Source organism: Carassius carassius, chromosome 19 (assembly GCF_963082965.1).
Source record: "Carassius carassius chromosome 19, fCarCar2.1, whole genome shotgun sequence".
NCBI lineage: Eukaryota > Metazoa > Chordata > Actinopteri > Cypriniformes > Cyprinidae > Carassius > Carassius carassius.
The window spans coordinates 17,857,406-17,884,930 of record NC_081773.1 but is presented as its reverse complement, the minus strand read 5'-3'; the positions used below and the strand labels follow the sequence as shown (position 1 = coordinate 17,884,930).

General features: G+C 38.9%; 1 protein-coding gene across 2 annotated transcripts; it reads left to right on the top strand.

The window, feature by feature from the left end:
• The first annotated feature begins 91 nt into the window (after nucleotides 1-91).
• LOC132095258 (transcription factor Sox-1a-like) lies at nucleotides 92-26,530 on the top strand. Of its 2 annotated transcripts, XR_009422427.1 has the most exons (4): nucleotides 92-289; nucleotides 381-502; nucleotides 21,400-21,490; nucleotides 26,111-26,530. XR_009422427.1 is itself a non-coding variant. In XM_059500080.1 (3 exons), exon 3 carries the CDS (start codon nucleotides 3,849-3,851, stop codon nucleotides 4,854-4,856), a length of 1,008 nt encoding a protein of 335 aa, XP_059356063.1. In that variant the 5' UTR covers nucleotides 181-289; nucleotides 381-502; nucleotides 3,170-3,848; the 3' UTR covers nucleotides 4,857-5,465. The 2 variants fall into 2 exon arrangements, 1 of the variants encoding a protein (XP_059356063.1); XM_059500080.1 differs by lacking the exons at nucleotides 21,400-21,490; nucleotides 26,111-26,530 and adding an exon at nucleotides 3,170-5,465 and having other exon boundaries at nucleotides 181-289.
• Nucleotides 26,531-27,525: the final 995 nt, after the last annotated feature.

The window sequence follows — 27,525 nt, the reverse complement described above, 5'->3', positions numbered from 1 at the left end:
TCAGAGCCGGGCAGCAGGGGCGATGGGGCAGACTTTTGTGTTGATGTCGGAGTGAAGGCTGCAGAGCGTTTTTCGGTGATGCTGCCGCCGGGTCCGTTCTTCAAGTTCGTTTCCAAGGAGGAGAGACGCCTCGCGCCAGGACTCCGCCCCCTTCTCCTGAATGCGCGAGCAGCTGCTTTCAAATCCAACTGCTCAATTCCATTCATCCTCGAGAGGGAACAAAAAAGTGGCTATTTATTAGAATACTTGTTTTGTATTGTTCCGCGTCACACAAAAGAGGCTTTATTATGTAAGAAGGAACCCTTTCGCCGGGAGAAACAATAACTTGAAATTGTCTTTAGAGTCTATAATAAATTTCATGTTCTTGTCTCTCTCCTCAGTGTGTAGTGAGTGGTGGGACTGGGAGCTGGGTATGACTGGCCTTGGCACACTAAGTGTAGGTTTTAGCAAGGATGGCGGTCTGGCGAGTGGCTTTGGCTGGGTTAGGACAGCGATAGAACCGGTAAGGACGATTTTACATCACTGCAAATGAAGGACAGTGCAAGTTTATATAGCTTTAAAAACAAGATTTAGATGGATATGCATTATCTTCTGGGGAAAATCTTACCTTTGGATATTTTAAGAAATTGTAAAATAATCTTCTCTTCTGGAAACGTGATATAGTCTACTGGGACAATGATGTCGCCTTGACTAACTGGTTATTAGCAGAATAGAAGTCCGGTGCGTAAGTATGAACTGCGCCGTGAAGCCTGTTAACAGAAAGCTGAGATCAGTTTTACTGAGCTTGATCGCATGATGTGCTGTCTAACTGTACATCGGATAAGAGACGTTAACGCGATTTTTTTTTCCAACGGCGGTCCGGAGATAGGGTATTTCAGTCCGTCCAATGTAGGGTAAAGTCGCATTTTAGAGGAAGACTTTCATACAATCATCTAAACACTTTAACACGCGTTCGTGTTTAGCAATTCTTGATGGAAGTCAGACAGCTAGCAACGCAAAAAAAAAAAACCTTTTCTTTTCTTTTTTTTTTTTTACATTTGCAACTTTAAAAGACAATCTGCAAGGGCAAACCAGCTCACTGCTCCGTACATTTTAATGTTTATTTTTTTTTTAAATACAGTTCAGAAGTTTGAATTCAGTACATTAATTAAATTAGACTATTTAATTAAATTAATTAAATATTTAAAGGCCTATAAAAATATGTGATTCATTGTCTGTTCATATGTAGGCTAATGCTGATTAAACGTTTTGTCTCAGTTTTTGTTCCCTGTAAAAATAAAAACTTAGGCCGTGTGACTGTTATAGGAAAATAACACTTAGTTGGAGTTTTGATCAACAGATTGTCACTATCGTTTGTTTAACAGGATGTCATTTTCAAGCGTCTAAAAGCCAACGTCTTACCACAGCCCTTGTGAAGTCAAGAAAAGCCACACAAAGGATTTAAACAATCAAATTAGGTTAAAGAAGGCTACAGCCACAAACAAGTTCAGCACGCTTTAATTTTTGTAGTGAAACACTTGCCTGTTAATGAACAGTCACACACACTGAACGCTCATATAGCCTAGTCAAAATAAGACCTAGCTACTAATATTAAAATTATTGTTTTATTAAATTGGATAATTTTAATAATCAATTCATATTTCGCTTATTGATATTTTGGGATCATGAATTACATAGAGCATGTTATATTCCCGTCTCCTTGTTGCATCCACCATCCACTAAATAACGTTTCGTGATCTGGACGATCGCAAACACCCGTGACAACTGTTAAACTGTCACTTCATTTTTACGTTTAGGTTTGTTTCGTTCTTTTTCAAATAAGACGGACACCTCTGTAGTTTTTTGACTAGTCGTATGCGTTTTGGATAACCGCTGTAACCCCAGCTCTCGCACGTGCGCTAACAGTGCCCTATTGCCCCCAGCGCGCGCAAAACAAAGACACTGTGAAGAGCGCGACCCTGGAGCAAAATGAGAACTGACAAGGTACGTTGTTCCAGGAGAGTCACAGTGTGGTTTAGCTCGCTAATCCGAAGGACAATTAAATATATTAAAAACCATAAAATTGTTGTTATTAAATCTGCCTAATCTTCAACATAAAAATAACAAAACATTTTGAATCATCATGACGACATTTTGAATTAAATTCAAATTTACATTTTAAGGTTAGCCTGTCTGACACATTTTGGTTTCAATTAAAACAGTCAAATAAGTAGCAACTATACTACCTAGGCTACTAAAATAAGTAGTATGATATAATTATTGGTCATATTAGAGATGGTGAAGTTTGCTTTGGTGTGGGCATATTTGAAACAAAACAAATACTTTGTTAAACCTTTCATATTTATTAATGCGCAATGTTAAGTACTTTACTAAAATGATTACATTTCTCAAAATATTAATGGTGTTTTTAAATTAAAATACATTACACAGAAAATAATAATTTTATCAACATAAAATGAGTGGCTAGACACCATGACTGAGTAAATGAAAAACCATAGGCTATCTAGACTGTTGTTACGTGGGCAGTTGAAAAGCCCTTATCTTTTGTCAAAACATGTTTTTGATTATTTGATATAGTAGCCTATCGTTCCTGTCATATATTCAGAAATATGACAGCGTTCCTAGAGAATATATATTCAAGTTATTTCTTATGTAACGTGGAATCAAAATTGATGGCAAGATAATAGTTTTGTCTAGTGTTTCACAAACATTTTGGGGTCGGTCATGCGATTGTATCACCATAGGCTGTACAATGATCATTGCTATAGTAAAATAAAAAATTTGAATCTTATTCCTTATAGACAACACCTTTATTTCTTGCCTTTCAGTGTCTGATGCTTTTTTATTTCGCGATAACTTTAGAGTTTCATAGTTTCCCATAGGCTATATGCCAAATTTACAATCATCTTATTCATGCGCTTCAAAATCTTAGCAGTGCACCACCAGACGGCAGTGTTCTCTATTTAGGAACCTCTATTTAAAATCATGTTGTTTACCTCTTAAAATATTGTGGTTTTCATATTGTTTCACTTAATGAATGGCAAAAAAGATTTAACCTATTCGAATGCGAAGTGAAATTACGCTGTTTTATCTTGTTGACTTTTTGACATCCTATTTTAGAACGTGCACTTGTGAAAAATTCATTTTGACTGATTTTTTCCTTTAACAGTTTTATACTCACAGACATTCAGCATGCAGTGGACTGTATATCAACATAGCTGACAAGTAGTTGGCTACCCTTTACACACAAAGATTTGGCAAGACGTCACGAGGGGAGCATTGGAGCTATTACAGTTATTATAAAGAATTAGATCGTATCTTGTAATGTCATCTAAATGGATAAAATTTACCATTTGTCCTCTTGTTCATTTATTGCAACCATTGAAGAGGCTCAAACTGCCACCTCAGTATTTACTTTACTTTAGAGGGGGCGGTGTTGACCCTCTGTGCACCCCGCCTACTAGTTCTTTCCTCGTTGTCGACGTCACTCGACCAAACTCCATGCAAGTTGCTCCTCACTGGAACGCCATTGGCTACTCGCTCATTTTAATCGCTGTCAAAACGCATCATATGGCCGCCGCTTTAACTAACTCTTCAACTCCACTAGGAAAAGTAACTCAAATGCACGTTCAATTAATGTGGATGTGAAACGGCAGTCGGACACGACACTAAACAGGCTACGGGAGCAAAAGAGACCCCGAGACAAACGGCGAACGGTTGGGAATAAACTGAATTCCACATTTCACCGGAGCTCCACTGGCTTGTGAGGCACCTGCTTCAAGTGCGGACTACAGAGCGCCGAAAGTTTCATGCTTTTTCTCTGCTAGCGGAGAACTTAAGCCACTTGAATGTATAGCATGATGATGGAAACGGACCTTCATTCCCCGGGACCACAAACCAACACGAATCCGGGGCAAACGGGTCCAAACTCGGGGAGCAAAGCCAACCAAGACCGCGTAAAGAGACCCATGAACGCTTTTATGGTCTGGTCCCGGGGCCAGCGGCGAAAAATGGCTCAGGAGAACCCCAAAATGCACAACTCTGAAATTAGCAAAAGACTCGGTGCTGAGTGGAAGGTGATGTCAGAGGCTGAAAAGCGGCCCTTTATTGATGAGGCGAAGCGGTTGCGCGCCATGCACATGAAGGAGCATCCGGATTACAAATACAGACCGAGGCGCAAAACCAAGACCCTGCTTAAAAAGGACAAATACTCGTTGGCTGGCGGCTTGCTCGGCGGCGCGGGAGGCGGAGTCGGGATGAGTCCTGCAGGGGTCGGCCAGAGGTTGGAGAGTCCTGGGGGTCACGGAGGCTCGGCCGGTGGCTACGCGCACATGAACGGCTGGGCAAACGGCGCTTACTCCGGCCAAGTGGCCGCCGCGGCAGCAGCGGCTGCGATGATGCAGGAGGCGCAGCTCGCTTACAGCCAGCACCCAGGCAGTGGGTCTCACCATCACCACGCTCATCACCATCACCCGCACAACCCTCAGCCCATGCACCGCTACGATATGAGTGCCCTCCAGTACAGCCCCATCTCGAACTCCCAGAGCTATATGAGCGCTTCTCCATCCGGCTATGGTGGGATATCATACACGCAGCATCAAAACTCCAGCGTCGCTTCTTCTGCCGCCATCGGTACGCTGAGCTCGCTCGTCAAGTCCGAACCCAATATAAGCCCTCCGGTCAGCACACACTCCCGAGGCCCCTGCACCGGAGACTTGAGAGAAATGATTAGCATGTATTTACCAACCGGCGAGTCCGGAGATCCGTCTGTGCAGAGCAGACTGCATGCCTTACCGCAGCACTATCAGAGCACAACTGCCGGAGTAAACGGAACTGTCCCACTGACGCATATTTGAAAGAGCTGATGGAAAGTGATGGGTAACGCGCATTCAGAAACACTCCACCAAAAATATTTACCTCTTTTTTTTCTTTTCTTTTTTAGATTGTCATTGAACTAATTTTGTACAGAATGTTTTATGATGTTCATGTAAATTAAAGGAAAATATTGTTTTGATTGCAGTTCGAATAGAAACTGGGATCTTATCAAATGTATCACTTTCAGTGAAACATTGTTTAAATATGACGTCTTTAAAAGTGATTCTGACAGCGTTTCTGGCCACGCCAAGAAATATGCGACATACTGTTATTCTTTAAATATTTAAGTTTCTGTGCAAATTGACTTTTGAGATGATAATAACAAAAGTCTAGCGTGAATAACTCAATGAAGTGTTTTTGAAAGCCCATTAAGAGTTTCCTGCTTATTACATTTACCAAAACGTTTGTACACGTGAATTAATGTACCAGATTTATGTTGTAATATTTCTTGTAAATTGTGAATAAGTTTTAATATTTCAAAAGACTGGCACGTCACTGCTGCTGTACATAATTTATGACATGCATTTCTGCCAGTTCAAATCTTAACCTTGCGTTGATTCATGGTCTAAATAAAATTGGAGAAAAACTTACTCTGCTCCAAATTGGTGTTAGTTTTGTTACCTAATTCATCATACTTTGCCATTTTATATGTGTTTGATTTACCACACTATCTAGTGGAAACTTTCTATATTACTAATGGTTTATTTTGCTTTAAGATCTTTATTTTTTTCCTGTGCAATTTACAAGCTTCAACGTGCTGTTAAAGTATCAAAAAAGGGAAAACGTATTTCTAAATGGGTCACACTCGATCTTACGCGTCAGGAACGTTAATCATTTCTTACAATTAATATGTATTAAGGACATTAATTATACAGGCATGTAGACCTTTTAATGTTTTTAAATGTACGTTTTAAAAATGTGCTTCAAATGTGTGAATTTTTTTTAATGTCCTACGTTTGTTATTAGTTCAAACGCAATTGCATTTTATAATCAGCCGTCTGCTTAGGTAAATTAATAATATAGAAATAATAATTCAAAACACATAAAGAGGGTTTAAAAAACAAGAGAATACTATTAGACTAGTTATTATTGTATTACAATAAAATAGGATAACGTACCTGAATATTGTTAAACCCCTGGTAAAATTTCTGTGTTTTGTTACTAAAGATAAAATACTTCAAACCTGTTTATTCAGAATTTGAATTGTTTGTTTACTTAAATAAGGATGTAACACTGTACTCAGTTCATCATTGCTTCTTCCATTGTAGACCTTGATTGCTACCCAAGGTGTATAATTCTGAGTACTTGAAGCATGAAAACAAACTATCATTATATGTGTATAATTTAGGCAAGGGCTTGACAACTTGCTTCACCTTTCGTTCAATGAATTTGGATTAACTGTAATTTCGTCTATCACGAAAATATTTACAATTCAGTTCAGTTAAGTTTTTTTTACTAGATTTTTTTTTTTTTTTTTTACCTCTACAGCAAATCTGTTTTCTTTTTTAAACATAAGAGCCATGATTTGGCAAGTAATGAATCAGGTGTGTATGGCTATATTTTGTGTACACAAAATTGGAGAAAAGTAGCCTAATTCACGCGTGTTTAAAAACAATGTAATGTTTTTGTTTTACTTGAGATGTTTCCACAAATTTCATGTTATGAAGAGCCAACTCTAACTCTTTTAAAAGTTGATTTCATACAATGTATGTAGGCCCACCGGTTAATCAAAACGACATATTTCTGTAGTACTGCATTGACACCGTCTGTAGTCTCTGATTATATAAAAAGTGGAATCGTGTTCATTTTGTGTTATTTACTAATGTGTTCGTTATTTATTCTTGATTCCCTACACATGAAGAATTCAATCGTTAAGATCTTAGTGGTTGAACACAATGTGATTTGAAGCAGAGACAGTTACCGGGATCAGCCAGCAGAGACGCTGACCTCTCCTCTGGGACAGAGAGTCAAAGGTTATTACAATTACCTGCTGTCTCCCTGGGGCTAGTTTAGCAACAAGTGTCAGAAATGCAAAGCCGCAACACACTATTGCACCAGACGTTCTTTTTCTTTTTTGGATGCGCATGTGAGGCCTTCAAGTCTGCAATTGCCACTTCACACACTTGAAATAAATATGAAGAAGAACATGACGAGGAGTATTATAACTGTAATATAGCCTTGTGTAGGCTACATCACAAACCGAACGATCTTGGTGCAGCATGACCTTAAATGACTTAAATTATTTTTTAACAGGCGACTGTACGAGTTGTTCTTCATTTATAATGTATATATTTAGTTTTTTTTCATGATCTGAAATTAAACTCCATAATTCTGAACCCACACTTTCCTCTCCCCCTCACTATTGACTCTACACGAGAAGGTCCACTCAGAAGCCATTTGTATCTATCTGCAGATGAAAAACTACACGGATTAGCGCCGAAAATAGAGAGGCGGAGAACCAAGTCACGGCACTTGGCAGGTTAAAGAGAAGCGTTCTGGTAAATTTAACCAAAATAATTTACTACCCCGCCAAAAGAGTCGAAGGCACGCGGGGTGGGATGGGTGAAAAGGATGGGATGGAGTGGGAGGTGGGAGGGGTGGCGGTGGACTCGAACCAATAAATCGTCTCAACGTGCGATACCCTTATCTTGTAGCCACCGATATATTCTGTGCTGGGAAGCTATCAACACTGCTGGCTCGTACGAAAACTCCCGATCTCTTGCACTCGCTGTCCTAAATGGGGATAATTAGCATCACTTTATCACGCCTCTGCATATTTTCTCCCTTCTCCAAAAAACCCGGTACGCTGCTATTGGTCGCTGCTCTGTCACAGAAGATTACGGAGACAGATTGCACGGAACGAATGTGCTGAACGAGATTAGGGAGGAATAGAAATAGCAACTGGGCCAATAAATTCCTCGCGAGGGCCTTATCGTGCAATTACACGTTGACATGTTTAACAATCTTGTTGCCTCTTAATCCTGCGCCCTTCCAAGAGGCGAGATGCTGCGCCGTAATTTCTGCAGCCTGTGATTCCGGAGCAGTAATTTAAGCATGTATGCAGAACGCCACGAAAAAGCAACTTTGTTCAAACTTTTATTTTCCAAAATATTGCTGTCTTTCAGCTAATTATAAATTATTTGTTCCCCACCGTGTCCAACAGCCTTTTTAACCGCGGCAGACACAGACCAGGGGCCCGGGTATTGTCGCATGTAAATCAGCCCCATAAGTTTCAGTACGATTTTTGTCTGAATTGCGTCATTATTGCTCGGAAGCGCAGACAGTAGGCTAATTCAGTGGACTTATTTAGTGATGCACCCATGGGATAGCTTTTCACAGATTTTCTCGTGTTGTTGTGCATCACTGAGAATCCAATTACCATTATAAAACGAGCGCTGTTCAGAAAGTCTAGACTGCTTTATCTAAGAAAAAATGCTAGCTGACCGATGCAAGGTTATATATGAATTTTCAAGGCGCTTATCAAGCAAACTGCTTGTTTAATAAACTAGCCTTCCGTACCTTAACTGTCTGTTTTGTCTTTCTCTCTCTCCCCCGCTCTCTTTCTCTCGCCCTCGTGTTGGGAAGAGAGGTCTGTGTAAGGATGATTGTGAGAGACTCTGCTGGAATTTGGCAGGCCCGCTGCTTGTAGAGGCGCCCCACGCTGTGACTCCCATTCAGCGGTCCAGCGCGCTGTGAGGTTGGGAAGTTTCACTGAGCCGTGCACTCAATGGCTCCACAAAGCTGATTACAAGCCCCAGCGAATTCCTGAAGGGACCGGGCAGCCACGCAGGTGTGCGGGAAACCGGGGCAACCCTTCAGAGTTATAGTGACAGAGCAAGACAAACCGGGAGACCACACAAAAAGCAAAGCGTCCCGCGAAGTGGCCAAGGATTTGGTGGGAAAGGAACACCTTAAATGTCTTCTCCCTTGTGAGCGAAAGGGGAAGGGAGGAGAAACTTTCCGAAGGCCTATTAAGACGATGCCCAGTCTCATCAGGACAGTGACCTGAAATACCTTGTAAGCATCGGAAACGAATTTCTGTTTTTATGTTTGCCATATGCATTCTGAATGATCTAGTGTTTAGTGTCTCGCGTAAAATAGGGTTCGGGGTTAACGACGATTCATAAAACGTAAAGGCCTGCTCTCCCTCACCGTGCCCAATTCATTTCTCTGGTGCTAAAAAAATCTACATCAATGAAGCAGACAGCGTATTTAATTAGAGCGGAGTCTAACTATCAATTACTCAGGAAAAACACAGGATCCCCAAGGACCGGTAATCAGCGCGCCATCAGTCGGCCGCGCGCTCATTACAGCAAAGCGACAGGCGGGAATAATAATCAGGGCGCGGCGACGCATCTGCCTACAGTAGGCCTATTACCACTGCTTCCTGTTGCCTCTCACAAGTTTAATAACTCCTAGTTTTTGCTTAGTTTAGCCAAGTGGTATCTCACTTGTGGGCGATATGTGACTTTTTAATGGTTTTGCTTGCTGAAAAAAATTAGCCCCACTGTCTTGTCTCTTTTAGTCTATAATATAAGTAATATAACTTCACACAAAATGGAATTAAAATAGCTTGTAACATTTTTTTCGCTCATTCCACGTACATAACACAGTAACACAGAAGTATACTTGGTGTTCATTTATGTTATAGAATTTTCAGCTTCCAGCATGCTTTTACATGCATGAATGGAGATAGTAGTATTGACATCAATATAAAAAATGACAAGCAATATGAAACAAAGGGGAGGATTGTTATTGCTCTATTTGGATTTGAGAAGAGGTTATGTCATGCTGACGTTTTTGCTTTGCGCTGAAGAAGAGCTTGAGTTTAGGTTTAGGTGCGTGAAATTTATATTATGTTATTATACACCTCTTAAAGATAAATTGTATAAATGTCATTTCAGGGACTAGTGTTACATAAGACTACATTTTTCGTGTTAACGTTTGTGGTTGTTAACTAGTTAAAGTTAAACTAGTTAAAAAAAGAAAAAACCGTGCACATATGGAGAGTATGTGTTCTGCCAATATTTCCTCAGTTTGAGTGAGGGCTCAGTCTTACTTTATGCGGCTAATTTAATCCCCTTCAGAGTCAACAAGGGCTAATTGAGATCGGCGGGGCGCAAACACCCATTCACAATCAGTTTCTCCCGTGCAACGGATTGTCCAGTTAAACCGTTTTGCGTGGGTTTTGGGACTCGGAAGTAACCATATCAAAGCAGTCTATAGATCAAGACTGTGTTAGCTTTGATTCCTGGATTATACTGATGGCAAAGGTCTCTGAGATTTAGGCATGTTTCAGTTCCCATGCTTAGCCTTATAAATATGCTATAAATCTATTCCAGTCTTGGCCTCACCTGTGTCCTGTCACCCCTGCTGTCCTCATGTGATTAGGGGACAAAAGCACTTACCCGGCCCGGCTATGGTAGTCAATCAACCACAACGGACTATGCTAATTGAGGGGAAAGGCGAGAGGAAGACGAACAGTGATCCCAATTGTTCGGCGAATTTCACAGCTCAGCGCAGCTGCAATGCAACTGTTCTCTCCCAATACATTCTTCTTTCACTTCCATCACAACGCTACTGTAAGCTGAAGTCTGTGCGAACAAAAAATGAATTTAAAATACTGGCGATTTTCCCATAAAAGTTGACAGTTTAGATAAAAACCATATTGTTTAGGGGGCTACAGCTGAAGAGATAAATGAGTATTGCTCTGAAATTTTTGAGGAGCTGTCCAGGTCCTGAAATGAACGCGACTCAAACACACGACTGCATACGTTCTCTATGGGCTATAGCATAAGCGACAAATCTTCAAATACATCTAAGTTAATAAGTTTATTAGTAGCCTACTTAATAGTAATGTTTTCTATATGTTTCCGTTTCTCTATTCATCAGTTAGCCTAGTCTCGCTTCTAGATTTCTCGTGTGAGTTGTTTGAATAAAAAAATGATGGTCAAAGTTTGTGCCTCAGGTCTTTGGACAAATCCAAATAAAGAAAATGAATGTTAGTCCTGCCTGTCATAGCGAATGAAGATCTGAACACAAAGTAATCACCATATCACTCGGTGAATAATAGGTATTTTAGCACAAAGGCAGACTTGAATTTGTTTATGCAGACATAAAGATTTTGAGTAGTTATTTGAAAAAATCTATTTACTGTTCCATTTTACAAGCCTAGTTACTTGGTACTGATCAGTCTTTGTTTTTGTTTCGCTTTCTCTCATTTTTAAGTCTGAGATCAAATATGTGCCTAGAAAACAACTTGTGGCAAATATAAAAAAAGAACGACAACTTCAACTGTAAATTACTTTTTTCTCGCATCTAGTTTGACCCATCTCACTAGGTGCCCTTCCTCTCAGCAGGGGTCAGAAAATAGGCCTGAGAATTGTTTGTGTTTTACCGCTGCTGGAGTCCCACTGTGCTTCTGTATTTTGTGATGGGATAAACTTTGACTGTGTCTGATTGTGTTGCTTTTACATCTGAAAGAGGTAGAGAGAGACAGAAAGAAACAACAATGAAAGAAGTTGATGTTTATGGATTGGTCATTGATTTTGTTGCTCTTGGCTGTATGGGCCCTTTTTTTAATAAAGACAGGCAAGGATGTGGAAGCGTGTACAGCAGTGCAGCCTAAAGCTGTAGAAGTGGATGGAGTCCACGTGGACAGTCGGTGACAGTTGAAGTACCTGCCCTGAGGGACTGCGTGACGGATTGGGGGCAGCGGGGTTAGGGGTGATAATGACACACCCCACTGAGTGCTATTACTTAAAGACTGTGCTGGGCTGAAATGACATTGTAAAGGGATGGGGCTTTCTGCCACGTTTTCACTGCACTGGGTGCTCTAGCTCAGCAACTTACTTCCCGCTTCTGTGTACTCTTTTGTCTGCTGTGTAACTGCTTCTTTGCTGTGGCTGCTGCTGCCCCCCCATCTATTTCCCCATCCCTCCTTCTCTCACACTTGCCTATTCTTTCTAGTGTCTGCTTACATGCATTACAGAGACTCACTTTTATGCATGCATAGGTTCCTGGCAGAATATGCCGAAATTTGGCACATAACTTTTTTTGTTCTTCTTCTAACACTGAAAAAGCTTATGTGTGTCTGTAGCACCTTACTGCTGAACACATGGCCTGTCTGGCTTAGATCAAGACTTGGGCTCTACAGCGAGCTTTAATGAGATTCCCCGCAGCACAACTTGGGCACATGTAGGCTACTCAAGTTATCGAAAACTAAACACATATCTTTTCTACATACATTTCTTTTTAGTTTTGCAGCATATTGTGCTCAATGTTAGGGGGAAAAAAACAGGTATCAGTATGTGGTGTCCCCTGGTGTGAGTAAGGTTGCACTCAGATTGTGAATAATAAGCAGCTTTCCCTCTAATTGTCTGAGCACTTACATATAGATCGATTCCCTGTGTTCATATACAATGTTTTTTTTTTGCCTTAGTGGATACTTTCCTTAAATACTTAAAAACACATTTAAATTGAGTTAAACCTTCAAGTCATTCAGATTGACCAGCCACCTTTCAATGCATGTGTGTGTGTATGTGTGTATTTATATTTGGTAGGGGGGTAGCAATATGGTCATGTCAATATATGATCCTCTCATTAGAATTTCACCAATGCCAGAATAGAGTTATGTTTTTTTTAAATGTAATTAATTGTAAGACATGTGATAAGCAGTTAACAATAAGTACTGTTCATTAAAATGCTTCATTTGCTATTACATCCGGTTAAACTTGAAAAGCTTGGACTTGGTCCTTCCCTATTCAAAGGGCAATGGTGACAGAAATATTCATAATTCTGCTAAGCTAAAAATACAGAATTAGACATGTATGCTTACACTCTGTACCTGACAACATCGTTTTAAATATTGTATTTTATTAAAATGTATTTGATATTTAATTTAATATTAATACTGAATAAACATGAGACCTCAGATGTATGACTTTCTGGTTTTACACATTTAAAAGTCCAGTACCATATTTGATGCTAAATTAAATGTCTATATAGGTTTGTGTGTTTGTATACAATAGTTATAATATGTATGATAATATAAAACATTACATTTCTGTCCCAAGATCTCATGCAATTAAAAATCAGTTAGAACAGGATTTAAAAATTTCTGAAGTGGTCATATTATATTGGCATTATCAAATGATAATTTGAATTTGAATCATTGGGCTGCAATAAATAGAATAAATAGTAATAAATTGTGCATTCAAACTGTTTTCTGACCGAGTAACTCCCGTGGACTTTCCAGCGGACAACTTTTATCTTACCCTGCATGCAATTACTTACAAGTAAAAATAAAAAAGTAAATCTTCTTCAGAACATTCAGTAATCTCTTCACTCTAGCATGCAATGAGGCCAGGCTCCCAACAAAAGTGTGAGCTGCGTATTATAAGCTATTACTGCGGTGATTCATGCACATGCTGGTTTCTGTTTCAGCCAGTTCCTTGTGAGTATGTGTATTACTCTGGCCCTGGACCTCTAATGTGTTTGCTGAAGAAAAGAGTAATGCATTCTCTGTGAAGAGTAACCTTAAACACAATGATGACTTTCTGGCTGATGGACTTAATACGCTGAGCAGCGGAGCTGTTTTAAACGACTGTGGTTCCTCTGTTTCTAATGTGGCACTATTTCTCTGCAGGGCTGACAAAAAAGCTGTTATTTCTCTCTTGAGGCGCAGAGCCAATACCTGAGACCTCTGCCAAAAAAGCCAATCCTTTTACACTGTTAGCGAGAAATCTTTTACTGTACACAATACACAGATGCAAACAAAAATCCAAAAGGCATTTAGTCTTTCTCAATCAAAAACACAGGGAAATTCACTCTCACACACAGTTTGGTGATTATTTTAAGTAGAGGAGATTAGGTTAATGAGGGGTCAGGGGGTGACCATAAGAAACAAGGACTTGGTTTCCTCTGGATGTCACTGATAGCTCTTACTGAAGCTGACCTTTGACACCCTTACAGTGAGTGATCAACAGACTAGATTACAATATCAATGTGATGAACACAGGATCCTTTTTACAAGGGTCACTGAAATATAGCTTTCAATGATAACCAAAATCGCAGCTAAAGAGGATCTATTTGTAACAATGACCTTATAAACTGACACATTTGATGCCCTTTGAAATTCCATTCAGGTTGAATCAAAACAAGTTTCTCACCTTTTGATCTATTTACACTGAAGTTCAAAAGTTTATTTTTAGGTGTTTTTTTATGTTTGTGAAAAATACTCACCAAAGCTGCATTTTGATCAAAAACACAGTAAAAACGGTAATATTGAGTAGTGCAGTCATGACGTCAAAATCTGGAAGACTAAAGGCATCTTTACACAGGCATGTTAAGGCTGCTCTGTGCCTGCACAAAATTCAGTATAAAGATGCAATGCCACATAAAAGCCAGACTAAATTATGCCTGCCATGACTCACGTCAGCCCCTAGTATCAGAGTTGTAATTGCTTTACAAATGTTTTTATACATCATCTGAGAACAACAAACCATAAGTGTAATGACACCTAAATACCGCTTCAGAAGTTCTTCTGTGCCAGCTTTGCAGTGTAAATTTCTTGAAATTCACCAGTGGTTCCCTTGAGATTTCCCTTATGGGGTTTTTCAGTTCATGAGTAAAATCAAGTTTGTGGTTAACATATGACAATACTTTGACATTTTGCTCTAAAATATGTTTTTGGAATGGATGTTTGAAATTCATGTTCAAGTATTGTCTAGTTATGTTTACCACAGGCTTTATTTTACTCATAAATTGAAAAGCCCCATTATACCAGTAGGGAAATCAGTGAATGAAAACCAGTGGTGAATTAGTCTTGAGTTTTGATGTCATGGCTACAAAACAAAAAAAAAATTCAATAATGGTTTTCTATGTTACTATATTTTCAAATATAATTTATTGCTGTGAATTGTCAGCATTATTACTCCAGTCTTCAGTATCATATGATCCTTCAGATAACAGCAGCTGATTTGGTGCTCAAGAAACATTTATTATTATCAATGTGGAAAACAGCTGAGCTGCTTAAGGATGCATTAAATTGATCAAAAGTGACAGTTAATACATTAATATTATTACAAAAGATTTAAAATTGCAAATAAATGCAGTTTTATAAACAATCTTTTCATCAAAGATTTCCTGGAAAAAATATGGGTTTCACAAAACTATTAAAGGAAACAAACTCCACCAACACAGAAGAATGGAAAAGTTTCCTTTCCTGTGTGAAAAGGTAGACCTGAATTTCGCACCTCTCTTTTTTCCCCCTACAGGCATGGATGAAGTCATAGAATCTTTTATCTATCTCTTTTTCCCGCACCTCGTTCTGGCTCCCCGAAGTTGAATGATTAAAGCCGAAACAAGTGTTATATGCTACTGGTAAAACTTTTAACAGACCAATTCATGAGATAACCTTGAACATATGGTTAGATTAACGTTACTTCAGAATATCTCTCAATTCCATACAGCTCCATAACAGGACATAATTGCCAAAGCACATAAAATAAACCTCAGTTAGCCAGACAACCTGCTGTGAAAATCAATCAGTTCATATGTTAACATAATTAATTGCATACATGTTATATGACTTTTCACGTCTTGCTACTCTGACCCAGCGTTCTAAAGGTGACTCCTCAAATAAAGGACTTCTGCGAGCGTGAATGCGACCGCGCTGTGATCGTGTCATGTCCGTACAAGTTTTCGAAGTCTTCTGGCTCCTGTGTGAGTTGAAAAGAGTAGATCAATTTCTAATAAACTTCTTCAATGGGCCCATTTTGCCTTTCACTGGCTGCTTTGAAAGGCTCCAGTTAGCATTTAGAGAAAGAGATGGAGAGTGAAGGATGATTACAGAGGAATACAGTATGCCACTGAAGGTCATCACTCAAGGATAATGAGCGCTGTATTGAAACTACACCTGTTCCCACCGTCTCTTTTTCCAACCCAGTCTACATGAGTGAGAGTTCACTAAATTATATTGATCTCAAAACAACACGACTGATTGATGGTTGCATTTCAGGGTACGAAAAAGCCTCATGTCCTTTCAAAGCAAAGAAAAAATTATAGAATTTAGAAATTTAGAATTATATAAAGGAGGGAGGCTGTTAAGCGCCATTTGATCACATTAAAATATTCATATTATTATCGGTACAACATTTGTAAACTTATTCATTTTTGAGGGCAATTGACTTGTTATAAGCAACAGCAGTAATAACAACAAAGACAAATAAATATATGTATTTTTTTATTGTTTAGTTAATACAAATATAATATTTTTGTAGGAAGCTTCTTCAGTAAACAAACAACCAAAAGAGTCAAGCATCGATGACGGTCACCTTGAACAGTTTTTATGCATTTGTTTTAAATTCAGATTTTTTTTCACTGTAAACTAAACTGTATACTAACATAATTGTTTACTGATAACTGGTATGTGTGTGTGTCCATCCATCCATCATCCATCCCATACATACACACTCACTTTTTAAAAGTAATTTATTTCTGTGATGGCACAAAGGATTTTTTTTTCAGTCATTACTCCAGTTGTCAGTGCCATATGATCGTTCAGAATCTTATAAATCAATTTTAATATGTGACCATGGACCACAAAACCAGTCATAAGGGTAAATTTAGTGAAATTGAGGTTTATACATAATCTGGAAGCTGAATAAATAAGCTTTCCATTATGATATGCATTGTTAAGGTAAGACAATATTTGGCTGAGATATAACTATTTGAATATCTGGAATCTGAGGGTGCAGATAATCAAAATATTGAGAAAATCCCATTTAAAGTTGTTCAAATTAAGTCCTTAACGATACATATTATCAATAAAAATTACGTTTTGATATATTTACAGTAGGAAATGTACAAAATATCTTCATGGAACGTGATCTTTACTTAATATCCTTATGATTTTTAGCATAAAAGTAAGATCAGTCATTTTGACCCATACAATATATTGTTTGCTATTGCTACAAATATACCAGTGCCACTTAAGACTGGCTTTGAGGTCCAGGGTCACATATGCTGATTTAGTGTTCAAGAAACATTTCATATTATTATCCATGTTGAAAACAGTTGTTCTGTTTAATATTTTAGTAGACATTTTTTCAGGATTCTTTGGTTAACAGAAAGTTAAACACTGCAATTATTAGAAATAATTGGTTTACTTATTTATTTTTTTAATCAATGTCACTTTTGAGCAACATAAATGTGAAAAAATATATATATTTGATGTATATTTTTGCATGACAGAATTTCTTACATGACTTAATGTTTTTTAAACTGCCTTAAAATGTAAAACACAAACACAAACGACTGATTTGTAATGTGACGGTCATCAATGCTTGACACTTTTGGTCAACTAATGCAGAGAAATGTCTTATTTCCTCCTTGTATATTTCCTGATTTATTCTATGAAATCTGAGGTGAACGGCCATAATGGGATTAGAGGCGGTGCTGCTGAACCCAGCGCGGCCCTGCTACCAGCTCACTCAAGAGAAACACACAGTTATCACACAACAGCAGATTGTTTTGAACTACTTATGAAAAAACAGAGCATCTGAAGACAGAGGCACTCTTGCCAGCGTGAGCTGGTGTTAAGTGCATGGTTGTTCCCGTTGTTTTATTTAGCATCTGCAGAATTCCCAGCATAGTTAAGGTGCTTTGGAAAAGGATTAACTGTTGCTGGCAGCGGCGAGCAAGCCTCGCAGATTTTCCCCTAGCAAGAAAGTACAAAGAAGAGGAGGAAGAGGGAGAGGGAAAGAGGGAGAAAAGGCAAAGAGAAACCACAATAACAAGTTGTATAAACACGACCTGAGAGTGAGACGCGGGTAAAAGTATATCTAAACAACAATTATCCCTGAAGGAGGAAAGGAGGAGGCTTTCACTTGCCTACTTACAGTGTCCTATTACATCAGATGCTTAATTTCCATCACTCTCTTCTACCTAATTCCCTCCACCTCTCGCTCAGTGCCTTGTTTTTCTCTAATAATTTACTCCTCCATTCTGTCCTGTTATGTCCAGCTGTTTTCTAATGGGTGTAATTAGAGAGGGACGATATGGAAAAGCCCAAATCAAAAGATGCACGCTGATGCATCTAAAGTGTCATTCCCAAATCATTTAGAGTATTTGAGTTTTGTCACTCAGTATTTTTAACAGAATATAAGCGAATAAAATACAATCTGATTGACTTAAAATATTAAGTATTTTCTTTTCACATCTTCACATGTAAGAAATTATCTTTGCATCAGAAGTATTTTTTCTCCCTCAGGAATGTGTGCAGACGATTAAGTATTTTAATAATTTAAAGTCTTTTTGAATTCAGTATGACCATGAAGCATGCCTGGCATTATTGTGTCCATTACATTGTGTCCACATCCCGAGATTTGGATGAAGACAAATCCATAGTGTTTATAAAAACAAGCTAACTTGAATTGAGATATTTGCCAGGACACTGTGATATCTTTTCTAAAACCTTCAAAAATGTTTTAAAAATGTGCAAATGTAATCGAAGTCAGCCATAGTCAGTTATAAAGTAAGTTGGCACTGACCTTGATACAGGTAAAATAAACAGACATTTTAAAACCAATTTATTCAAGTTTCCAAAGACGGGTCTGTTGTAACAAATGATTTAGTCTGGGAAAGTTGTAGCTGTATTCAGATGCTCTTGTGCTGTTCCCTTGGTTATGTTCCTTGTTTCTGGAGCAGAGAAACAAGATCCGGTCTGTTCGTAGAACTGCAAACAAAAGCACTTGACTGGCGGCCAGATTTCTTCCCGTGGCTGTGCTCGGGTTTCCACGCTCCCAGTATGACGCTTGAGAGACGGCAGGTAACGCAATCTCAGGTGTGCCTGGGGGGCGTGGCTGGCCCTTTTCTCCTTCTTCACCTTGATCACCCGCAGCGCAGCGACAAACACGGCTCCGTTTCAACCACTTATCCTGCTCCGCTGAAATAATCATCTGATCAGCTTCTTTCTCGCTCTCCCTCTCTCGCTCCCATCTCTGTTTCTCTCATTGGTTTCCACTCTTTATTGTATGGAAGTACAGTCTGTATTTCCACCCTTTGTCTGTAGTTATTCTGAAGCAAAATGAATAAATTGTTAGTGGAGCTGGTTTTTCCTTTTACAATTTTTTTTACCCCTATATAGAAGGTGTATGATAGAGAAAAGGATACTCCTGGATGCGGTATACTCACATTAGCATGTGGCACTTTTGAAAAGTAATAGTAGACTCTGAAAAATAAAGGTTCCAAAAGTGGATTTTCATAAAAGAACCATTTTTGTTTCACAAAACAGCCTTTCAGTGAACAGTTCTTAAAATATTTTTTTTTCTTAACAGTCTGAAGAACCTTTTCCACTATTTAAGGTTATGTGGATGTTAAAGGGATAGTTCACCTAAAATAGACAATTCTGTCATTAATTACTCACCCTTCGTGTTGATCCAAACCTGTACAACCTTCGTTCATCTTCACAACACAAATAAAGATATTTTTGTGGAAATTCGAGAGATCTCTAAACCACCATAGACAACAAGGGTCCTACCTTGATCAAGACTCAGAAAGGTAATAAGGAAATTGTTAAAATACAAATCCATGTGAAATCAGTGGTTCAACAGTAATTTTACGAAGTAAAAAAACCCCGTAATTTTACGAAAGTAAAAAAACTTTATTTTATTTTATTCAATTATTTCGATATGATATCATTGTGTGGATAATGGCGGAGGACTGAAGAGAAGAAATTGTTGAATAAAGTCCTTATTTTTGTTTTCTTTGCACACAAAAAGTATTCCTATAGCTTTGTAAAATTACGGTTGGACCACTGATGTCACATGGACTACTTTACTGATGTCCTTACTACTTATCTGGGCCTTGATCGTGGTAGGACCATTGCTGTCTATGGAGTGTTAGAGAGCTCTCGGATTTCATCAAAATACTTTGTTTTCTGAAGTCAACATAAAGGGTGAGTAATTAATGACAGAATTGTCATTTTTGGGTGAACTAACCCTTTAGAGGTTCTTCATGGAACCACCAATGCTAATAAAGAACCTTTATTTTTAAGAGTGTAATCCAATATAATTTTATGGATGTTAGGAAACCGCAGCATAAATGCCTGGGACTTTGAAATACTGCTTTCGGTTAATAATTTTGTTTGCTCAAGTGTTCTTGGTAACGTCACAGTATGCATTCCTACGCCCTTACACAAGTGTTGACAAACGAGCACATATGATAGAAGTGAAAATGGCGGCTCCTATTACGCATAATGTATAAATGTCATTTTTGTGATTAAATATGAAAGCTTTAAATCCATCCTTTCCACTCACTAGGTATACTGTATATTTTTGAGGGGGCCAACTCCCCGGCGTGCAGTTGTTTAGAGTGCCCATTTAGCCAGGCCCCCTGCTCTCCTGACAGCTGATGGAAAAGGCAGTGTAACAATGAGCCCCCACCGTGCCTCTCTGCCTGCCCCCAACCACCAGGGGAAGAGGAAGCAGCGGCAGCCGTGTGACACATTATTCTGTCCCCCCGGAACCTGCAGCCAGGCCAAGCCCCCCCTCCGGGTTCCCTTGGACCTCTAAGTGCCAAGCCATGGACTGAGTGACATTTCCAGAGTCCTGACCTTTGTTTTCCCATTGACTGGGAAGACGTTTGAAGGAGGTACAGTCCACACTGGTCGACTCTCGGTGAACGGCACACACTCGCAATTACACACATGGTTTTAGAGCTGCTCTCACAAAAGGAGAACTGAGCGCTATACTGTCACAGAACTTGTGCGAGAGAAATACTATATCTGGTTTACGTTGGATTTTAACTACACAGAGTCTGGATAAAAGGCACAGCAAACCTAACAAGACTAATAAAAAGTAACCTCGGTGCACTTTGACTAAACTTTAAGAGCAGAGTTTAATCTTCTCAAAAATGACCACTGGAGACCAAATTATGGCACATTTTGTGTTTCTGAAAAGCTCCCCTCAAAATGAAGTCAGATTATTGTACCATTCAGCGTTACATAGAAATGTCTACCACAAAATTAATTCGGGGGGCATGTTGGTTTGAAGTATGGGTTCTCGTAGGACTACATTTAAAAGCAAAACAGGAGAAAGGAAAGCCTCATGTGGAGAAAATGGCATAAAATGGAGTGTACTGCAGTGTTGATAGGTTGAGTCTTGGGCTTTATTAATGATATAAGCTGCTGGCCAGTGCTTTGGTCAAATCAGACACCTGCTATGGCTGCCACACTCCAAGAATGGTGACATCACAGGGAGCAGGACAAGTCAGATCCGCTGTTAATCGCTCGCCTTAATTGAGTGCTCTGCTGAGTTCAAAATTGCTCAGTACAATCAAGACTCATTTAAGAGTCCCACCATGTGCTCTTAGGCCATGATGAGATATTGCCTTCATTGCCTGTTGTTTCTGCATATTAGCCTTCCTTTCAATACACCCCCTACATATTTGCCTTTTTTACTCCTACCCTTCAGGTTGCTGTTTTTACTGGCTTTGGTTTTCTCTAATTTCCCTGAGTTCCAGGTGGGGGAGGAAGCTATTGTTTTCGAACACCCTGGTCCCGCTCCTCATTTGTTCCTCACTAATTCCAACTTGGCAGAAAGTATGGACCAAAGTAAGTGTTTCTTTTTTCTTCCCATATCTTGTATCACTTTGAAGGGGTTTATTTTGCAGTATGAACTGCACATTATCCAGTGTATGATGTGGCTGCTCACCATATAAATATATGAAATATTGATTTGACTTGAAACTACTTCTCTCCGCTAAATAAAAATCCATTACAACGTACAAAACAATCAGCATAGCAACAAGGCAAACAATGCAGCAATATTACAATAAGATTAATTCTGAATCCTCAGAGGCCATTTTTACTATATAATCGATAACTGAGATGCAAGACGGCACCAGTTCTGGTTGTGAAACGAGAGTGTGAGTCCGCAGTGTGATACGCGAGACATGAAAGTAGTGCCTGATAAACAGTGTTACCATAGGCAATGATGAATATGAATCAATGTTTGATTACTAGATAATGCAATTGACCAATCAGAATCAAGTATTCCAGTTAGCCGTGTGATATTATTTACCAGAGTGCTTGCTACTAATAGCGCTATGACACTCACGCAATTATTTTACACATAAAAGTTCTGCCTGTGCAACCCGATCTCATGGCAATTCATACATATTTTACAAGGGATCTGTATAACCTCACTCATACAAATTTGTATGATTTTTGCTAAATCGTATGTACAGTAGTCAACATTTGAAGTGGATCAAAGCCTTTCATCAAAGTTGTCCTCAAACCTAAAATCAAAATGCTTTCCCCAGTTCGTATGATTTTAAATTTTTTCACGAGTTTCCCAATTCGTATGAATTTATACAAATGACCTACCCCTAACCCCGACCCTAGACCTACCCCTAACCCAACCCTAAACTTACCCCTCTAGACAAATCATACCAGCAGGGTCGTATGAATTCGTACGAATTAGCTACCTTGGAAAATACGTATAAATTGGTCATGAGATAGCGCTGGCCTGTGTCGCCCCACAGTCAAACACAAGACATCTTTACAAAACTAAGTTAAGGCTGCTCTGTGCCGGCCAAAAGACTCAGCTCTTGGTATAACAGTATATGGTAAATTATGGTGTAAATGCATTTATGCCACCTCTGAGCAGCAGTGTAAAGACACCTTCTGGAGTGTTTTGTTTCCATATTTGCAGTGTAAATTTTGGCATCAATATGGTAAAATATATAAGGAGAAGCAGTAGCGTGTTAGATTAATAATTCATGAGCAGTAATATGGCATGTAGGCATGTGAGCAAAAAAACCTCTCATAATGTAATCTGACACACTAGCCATGAAGTTATCATGCTGACTGAAGTTTATTTCTTGTTGCTGAAAGCTGTTCCTTTGGCATCTGGGAAAACAGACACCACAGGTGCTAACACTGCATGTGGAGACATATAAAATATAGCTGTAAAGTTTTTAATGCACGGATTTAAAACAAAAATAGTATATTTTTATAGAAATCATTTATAGAAAATTTGTTCCACCAAATGAAAAAGCATTTTAAGATACAATACAAATATTTTAGTGCCCCCAATAGGCCAGTCATTGTAATTTTTACATGTAAATTTCCTATAAGACTCCTGTTGGATTTACAATAAATAGATTGTGCAAATGTATCTCAGGAATACAGAATGACTGTATTGAGAGGGAAGGAGAGTAGAAGAAGAAGAGTCTTGTTGTGAAAGAGGACTCCTGTGAGCTTCATGATGCCTGGTAGATGCCTGTCACCTAGTTAATCTTGTGCTCAACACAGAATGTCACAGATCACACGAAGCCTCAGACATGCACACGCACACACACACACACACACACACACACACACACACACACACACACACACACACACACACACACACCACACATACGCACACGCACACACACACACACACACACACACACACAGACAGACAGAGTGTATTAAATGTGACCACTCCCAGCGCAGTGAAACTGTTCAGGCAAGCCACACCACAGCGGAGTGAATTCCTTACTCATGTAATTTATTACTGTCTGACCACAGTCACATTGTATTATCCAACTTTTCAGCCAAGAGTTGTCCAAGAGCCTCACCTGAGATGAACTCAAGCTGAATGGAACAGACTGCATCTTGCCCTTCCACGGTTTATTAAATTAAAAACAGTAAGAAACTGTACTGAATCAAACTACTCTCATCTGAATGCTTTATGGACTTAATTAAGTGACGTATTCCCTTTCAATACAAATTAATTTCAGCTCACAGTATTTGTTGAATAATGTTGATTATCACAAAAAAAATTATTGTCTTTATTTGTTTTCTTAAAAAAAATGAGGATGTGATTTGAGTGAGACGTTTTAAGGTTTTATGAAGCTTTTTCATCTTATTAAGTTGTAGATTTGAATACAACTTTACAGATAAAAGGTTGTTAACAAAATGCTTGTTAATATAATTGTATTGTTTTGAAACAAAGTCATTTAACATTAAGGGACTGGCCCCATTAAAGGGTTAGTTCACCCAATAATCAAACTTATGTAATTAATAACTTACCCTCATGTTGTTCCAAACCAGTGAGACCTCCGTTTATCTTCGGAACACAGTTTAAGATATTTTACATTTAGTCCGAAAGCTCTCAGTCCCTCCATTGAAAAAATACATTTTGGTCCAAAAATAGCAAAAACTATGACTTTATTCTGTTGTGAGAGAGTGCAAAACAAAGCAGTTTGTGATATCCGGTTCACGAACGAATCATTTGATGTAACCGGATCTTTTTGAACCAGTTCAACAAATCGAACTGAATCGTTTTAAATGGTTCGCGTCTCCAATACGCATTAATCCACAAATAACTTGAGCTGTTAACTTTTTTAATGTTGCTGACACTCCCTCTGAGTTCAAACAAACCAATATCCCGGAGTAATTCATTTACTCAAACAGTACACTGACTGAACTGCTGTGAAGAGAGAACTGAAGATGAACACAAAGCCGAGCCAGATAATGAACGAAACACTGACTCGTTCACGAATCAAGAACCGGTTGCAACCGGTTGCAGCTTAAGTCATTTGTGGATTAACGTGTATAGGAGATGCAAACCGTTTAAAATGATTCAGTTCGATTTGGTGAACTGGTTCAAAAAGATCCGGTTACATCGAATGATTCGTTCGCGAACTGGATATCACAAACTGCTTTGTTTTAAACTCTCTCACAACAGACACGGAAGAGAAGACAATGCTGAATAAAGTCATAGTTTTTGCTATTTTTGGACCAAAATGTATTTACGATGCTTCAACAAATTCTAACTGACCCTCTGATGTCACATGGACTACTTTGAAGATGTTTTTCTTACCTTTCTGGACATGGACAGTATACCGTACACACAGTTTCAATGGAGGGACTGAGAGCTCTCGGCCTAAATCTAAAATATCTTAAACTGTGTTCCGAAGATAAACGGAGGTCTCACGGGTTTGGAACGACATGGGGGAGTTATTAATTACAACATTTGATTATTGGGTGAACTAACCCTTTAACTTCCATTATACTGTCAGTGCCTCGTTATAGTTTTACTTTCCTTATAGAAAAAGCGGCAAAAGCTATATTTATTATTAAATTGGAGATAATTCAGTCAGTTTTAATGTGTTTAATCATCTACAAGTGTGTTTACGTGCACTTTAAATTTATTGCAATAGGAATAAAGAAATAATTCTTTTTTTTTAAGTCTAACTAAAGATGCATCATATTAAATACATTTTGGTGAAAAATGCTGGCAAGATTCTCTACTGTCAATAGTGTGGAGTCACAGAAGTCACTTTCAAACCAAGTGGGTTTCTGTTGATCAGATCGTCGACTTGAACCCTTTGCGAAATCTGCATGGGCGCATTTGCTAATCTCACACGAAATACATGGTTGCATGAATTCCTATTTAAATGAATGGATTTTGTCTGTGAGAATATGCAGAACAAGGATAAATGTAAACTAGATAATTGCAAATTGTAACTTCTTCCAGCACCTATGCATCTTTTGGACTACAATTAGACCTCATCTTATTTATTTCAAATACCAAATATTTTATCATGCATTGTGTCATACTTGGACAGACAGGAGAAAACTGCAACTCAACTTTGCAAAAACCTGCTTTAGCTTGATTATAACCGTACTGTACATGTAAATGTACTCAGTGATCTATCTAAGGCCACACGGGCATTAACAGCCCATTAGGTCGCTCAGGGTGAACAGTCATGTAGCAACAACGCTGATCACAGCCATTGTGTGTTGTCATGGTGGGACGGCAGGAGTGGAAACCTAGTACCAGAGACCTCACCTGATCTGAGCTGGTATGATCCGTTCCCTACTTGGTGAGGCCGTGACTGTGCCATTGAGAGAGTGCTGAATGCTGACTTTAATTGCTTTACGGACAGCTCAGATAAACTCATATCAGACATGCCCGCTGAAACCGTAGACGCTGTGTAATTAGTGAACTCCAGGGAAACAGATAAGGCTGCAAATCAAAAAGGGAAGGGGCCTGTGCATGCTAGTTATTCATTTATAAGGGTGTTGAAAAGAATTACACGTTCAGTACTTCAATGTGCTCGACTTCTGATGTTCGAATGTGTGACTAATCAAAGTGTGTTTGTTTTTCTCTTTCCTATGCCCACACATCTAGAGGTGCACGAGTCAAGTATGTCACATGCTTTTCCTGTCCAGGTATTCCGGTGGTGCAACTACCTGAGGAGCAGGCCAACCCTGTCATTTAGCAGTAAATTTATCCTGTGGTGGGATAGAGAAACTGTGGGGATAAAAGCAACAGACCTATCCCATGACTAGGCTGGCGGAGGGGGGTGGAAAACCTACCCCACAGCTGGGACAGGCCAGGTAAGGATCACTTACAAGCTGCAGGGTTGGGAGCATCATTGTAGCACCGAACTGCCCACAGTATTTACAGCCCCCCATACACACTTCAACAGTCTCAGGTTCAGCCTGCTGTGATGGAGCAGATAATATGCCTCCAGAGGAACCATCTGGAAAACCGAGCCACTCTCCTGTTGCTGCCCCAATGTAAATTCTCATGCACCTGTCTGCGGACCAGACCCCGTTCTCTGTTTTTTTTTTTCTCTCAATAATGGGGCATGTTGTTACATTATTGTGAGTAATAAACTCTATAAACTGTATGTAATAAACTGAATGTGTGTGGATATATATATTAAAGGATAAATGCAGATTTGCATTCTTTTAAGAATTAACCCTAACTTCCTTCCTAATAACCCTGACATTATATAATACAAATAGTGTTGTCTCTTTGATAAATTGATTTTGCTGTTTTGTAAGCTGTTCTGAAGTGTCTGCTAATATGACTGAAGATTATTTTTTGTCCATAGTAACATGTAGACAATGAGACAATACTGTTTTGCCCCAGTGACCAAAATAACCTTATTCTGAGAATATACAGTAGTTCAACCTTTCTGGGATTTAAAGTTTCTTTAACATATCCTAGTGTTCATTTAATAAAACAAATCCACTGTTACAGAACTCATAACCTTACTGTAATCCAACTTCCCAATGAGACAACCAGCTTCCTCTCAATAGTGACATTTGTAATGACAAACCAGTAGCAAGTGAGACAGCAGCTAAATTATATAAACTGTGGAAAATAATCTCCCTCGGTTTGTTTTACCACAGGTGAATGCTCAGCGAGCTAAAAAGAAACAACAACAAAAAAAATACCCACACATACAAAAAATGTGTGCTATTGGTATTTGCTGATCATACCTCAGCAGACCAGCTTCTTGGTCTGTGAAGAAATGTCAACCCCTCATCTTCACGCTATATGGACACAGCAGGTGTCAGTGATGATAGTTTCACTGTGACAGCTGTGTCTAAAGGGTCCAGAGCTTCGACATCATAATTATAGGTATGTAGACACACAGAGTCGGCCTATACTTTTCAGGCTCATGTCCCAATACAGAAATTACCTAATTATCTTATTCCTGCATTGATGTGTGATTGTATTAATGAGACCTAGAGTAGATCAAAGTACATGACCATCTTTTAACGTCTGTTGTGATGGAATGAACTACTCAACCAATGAAGCATTGCAAATGATAATTGAATCAGCAACAACA

Bases quoted from the DNA above. Each gene is read 5' to 3' on its own strand.
- LOC132095258 (XM_059500080.1), top strand. From the start codon at position 3,849: ATGTATAGCATGATGATGGAAACGGACCTTCATTCCCCGGGACCACAA.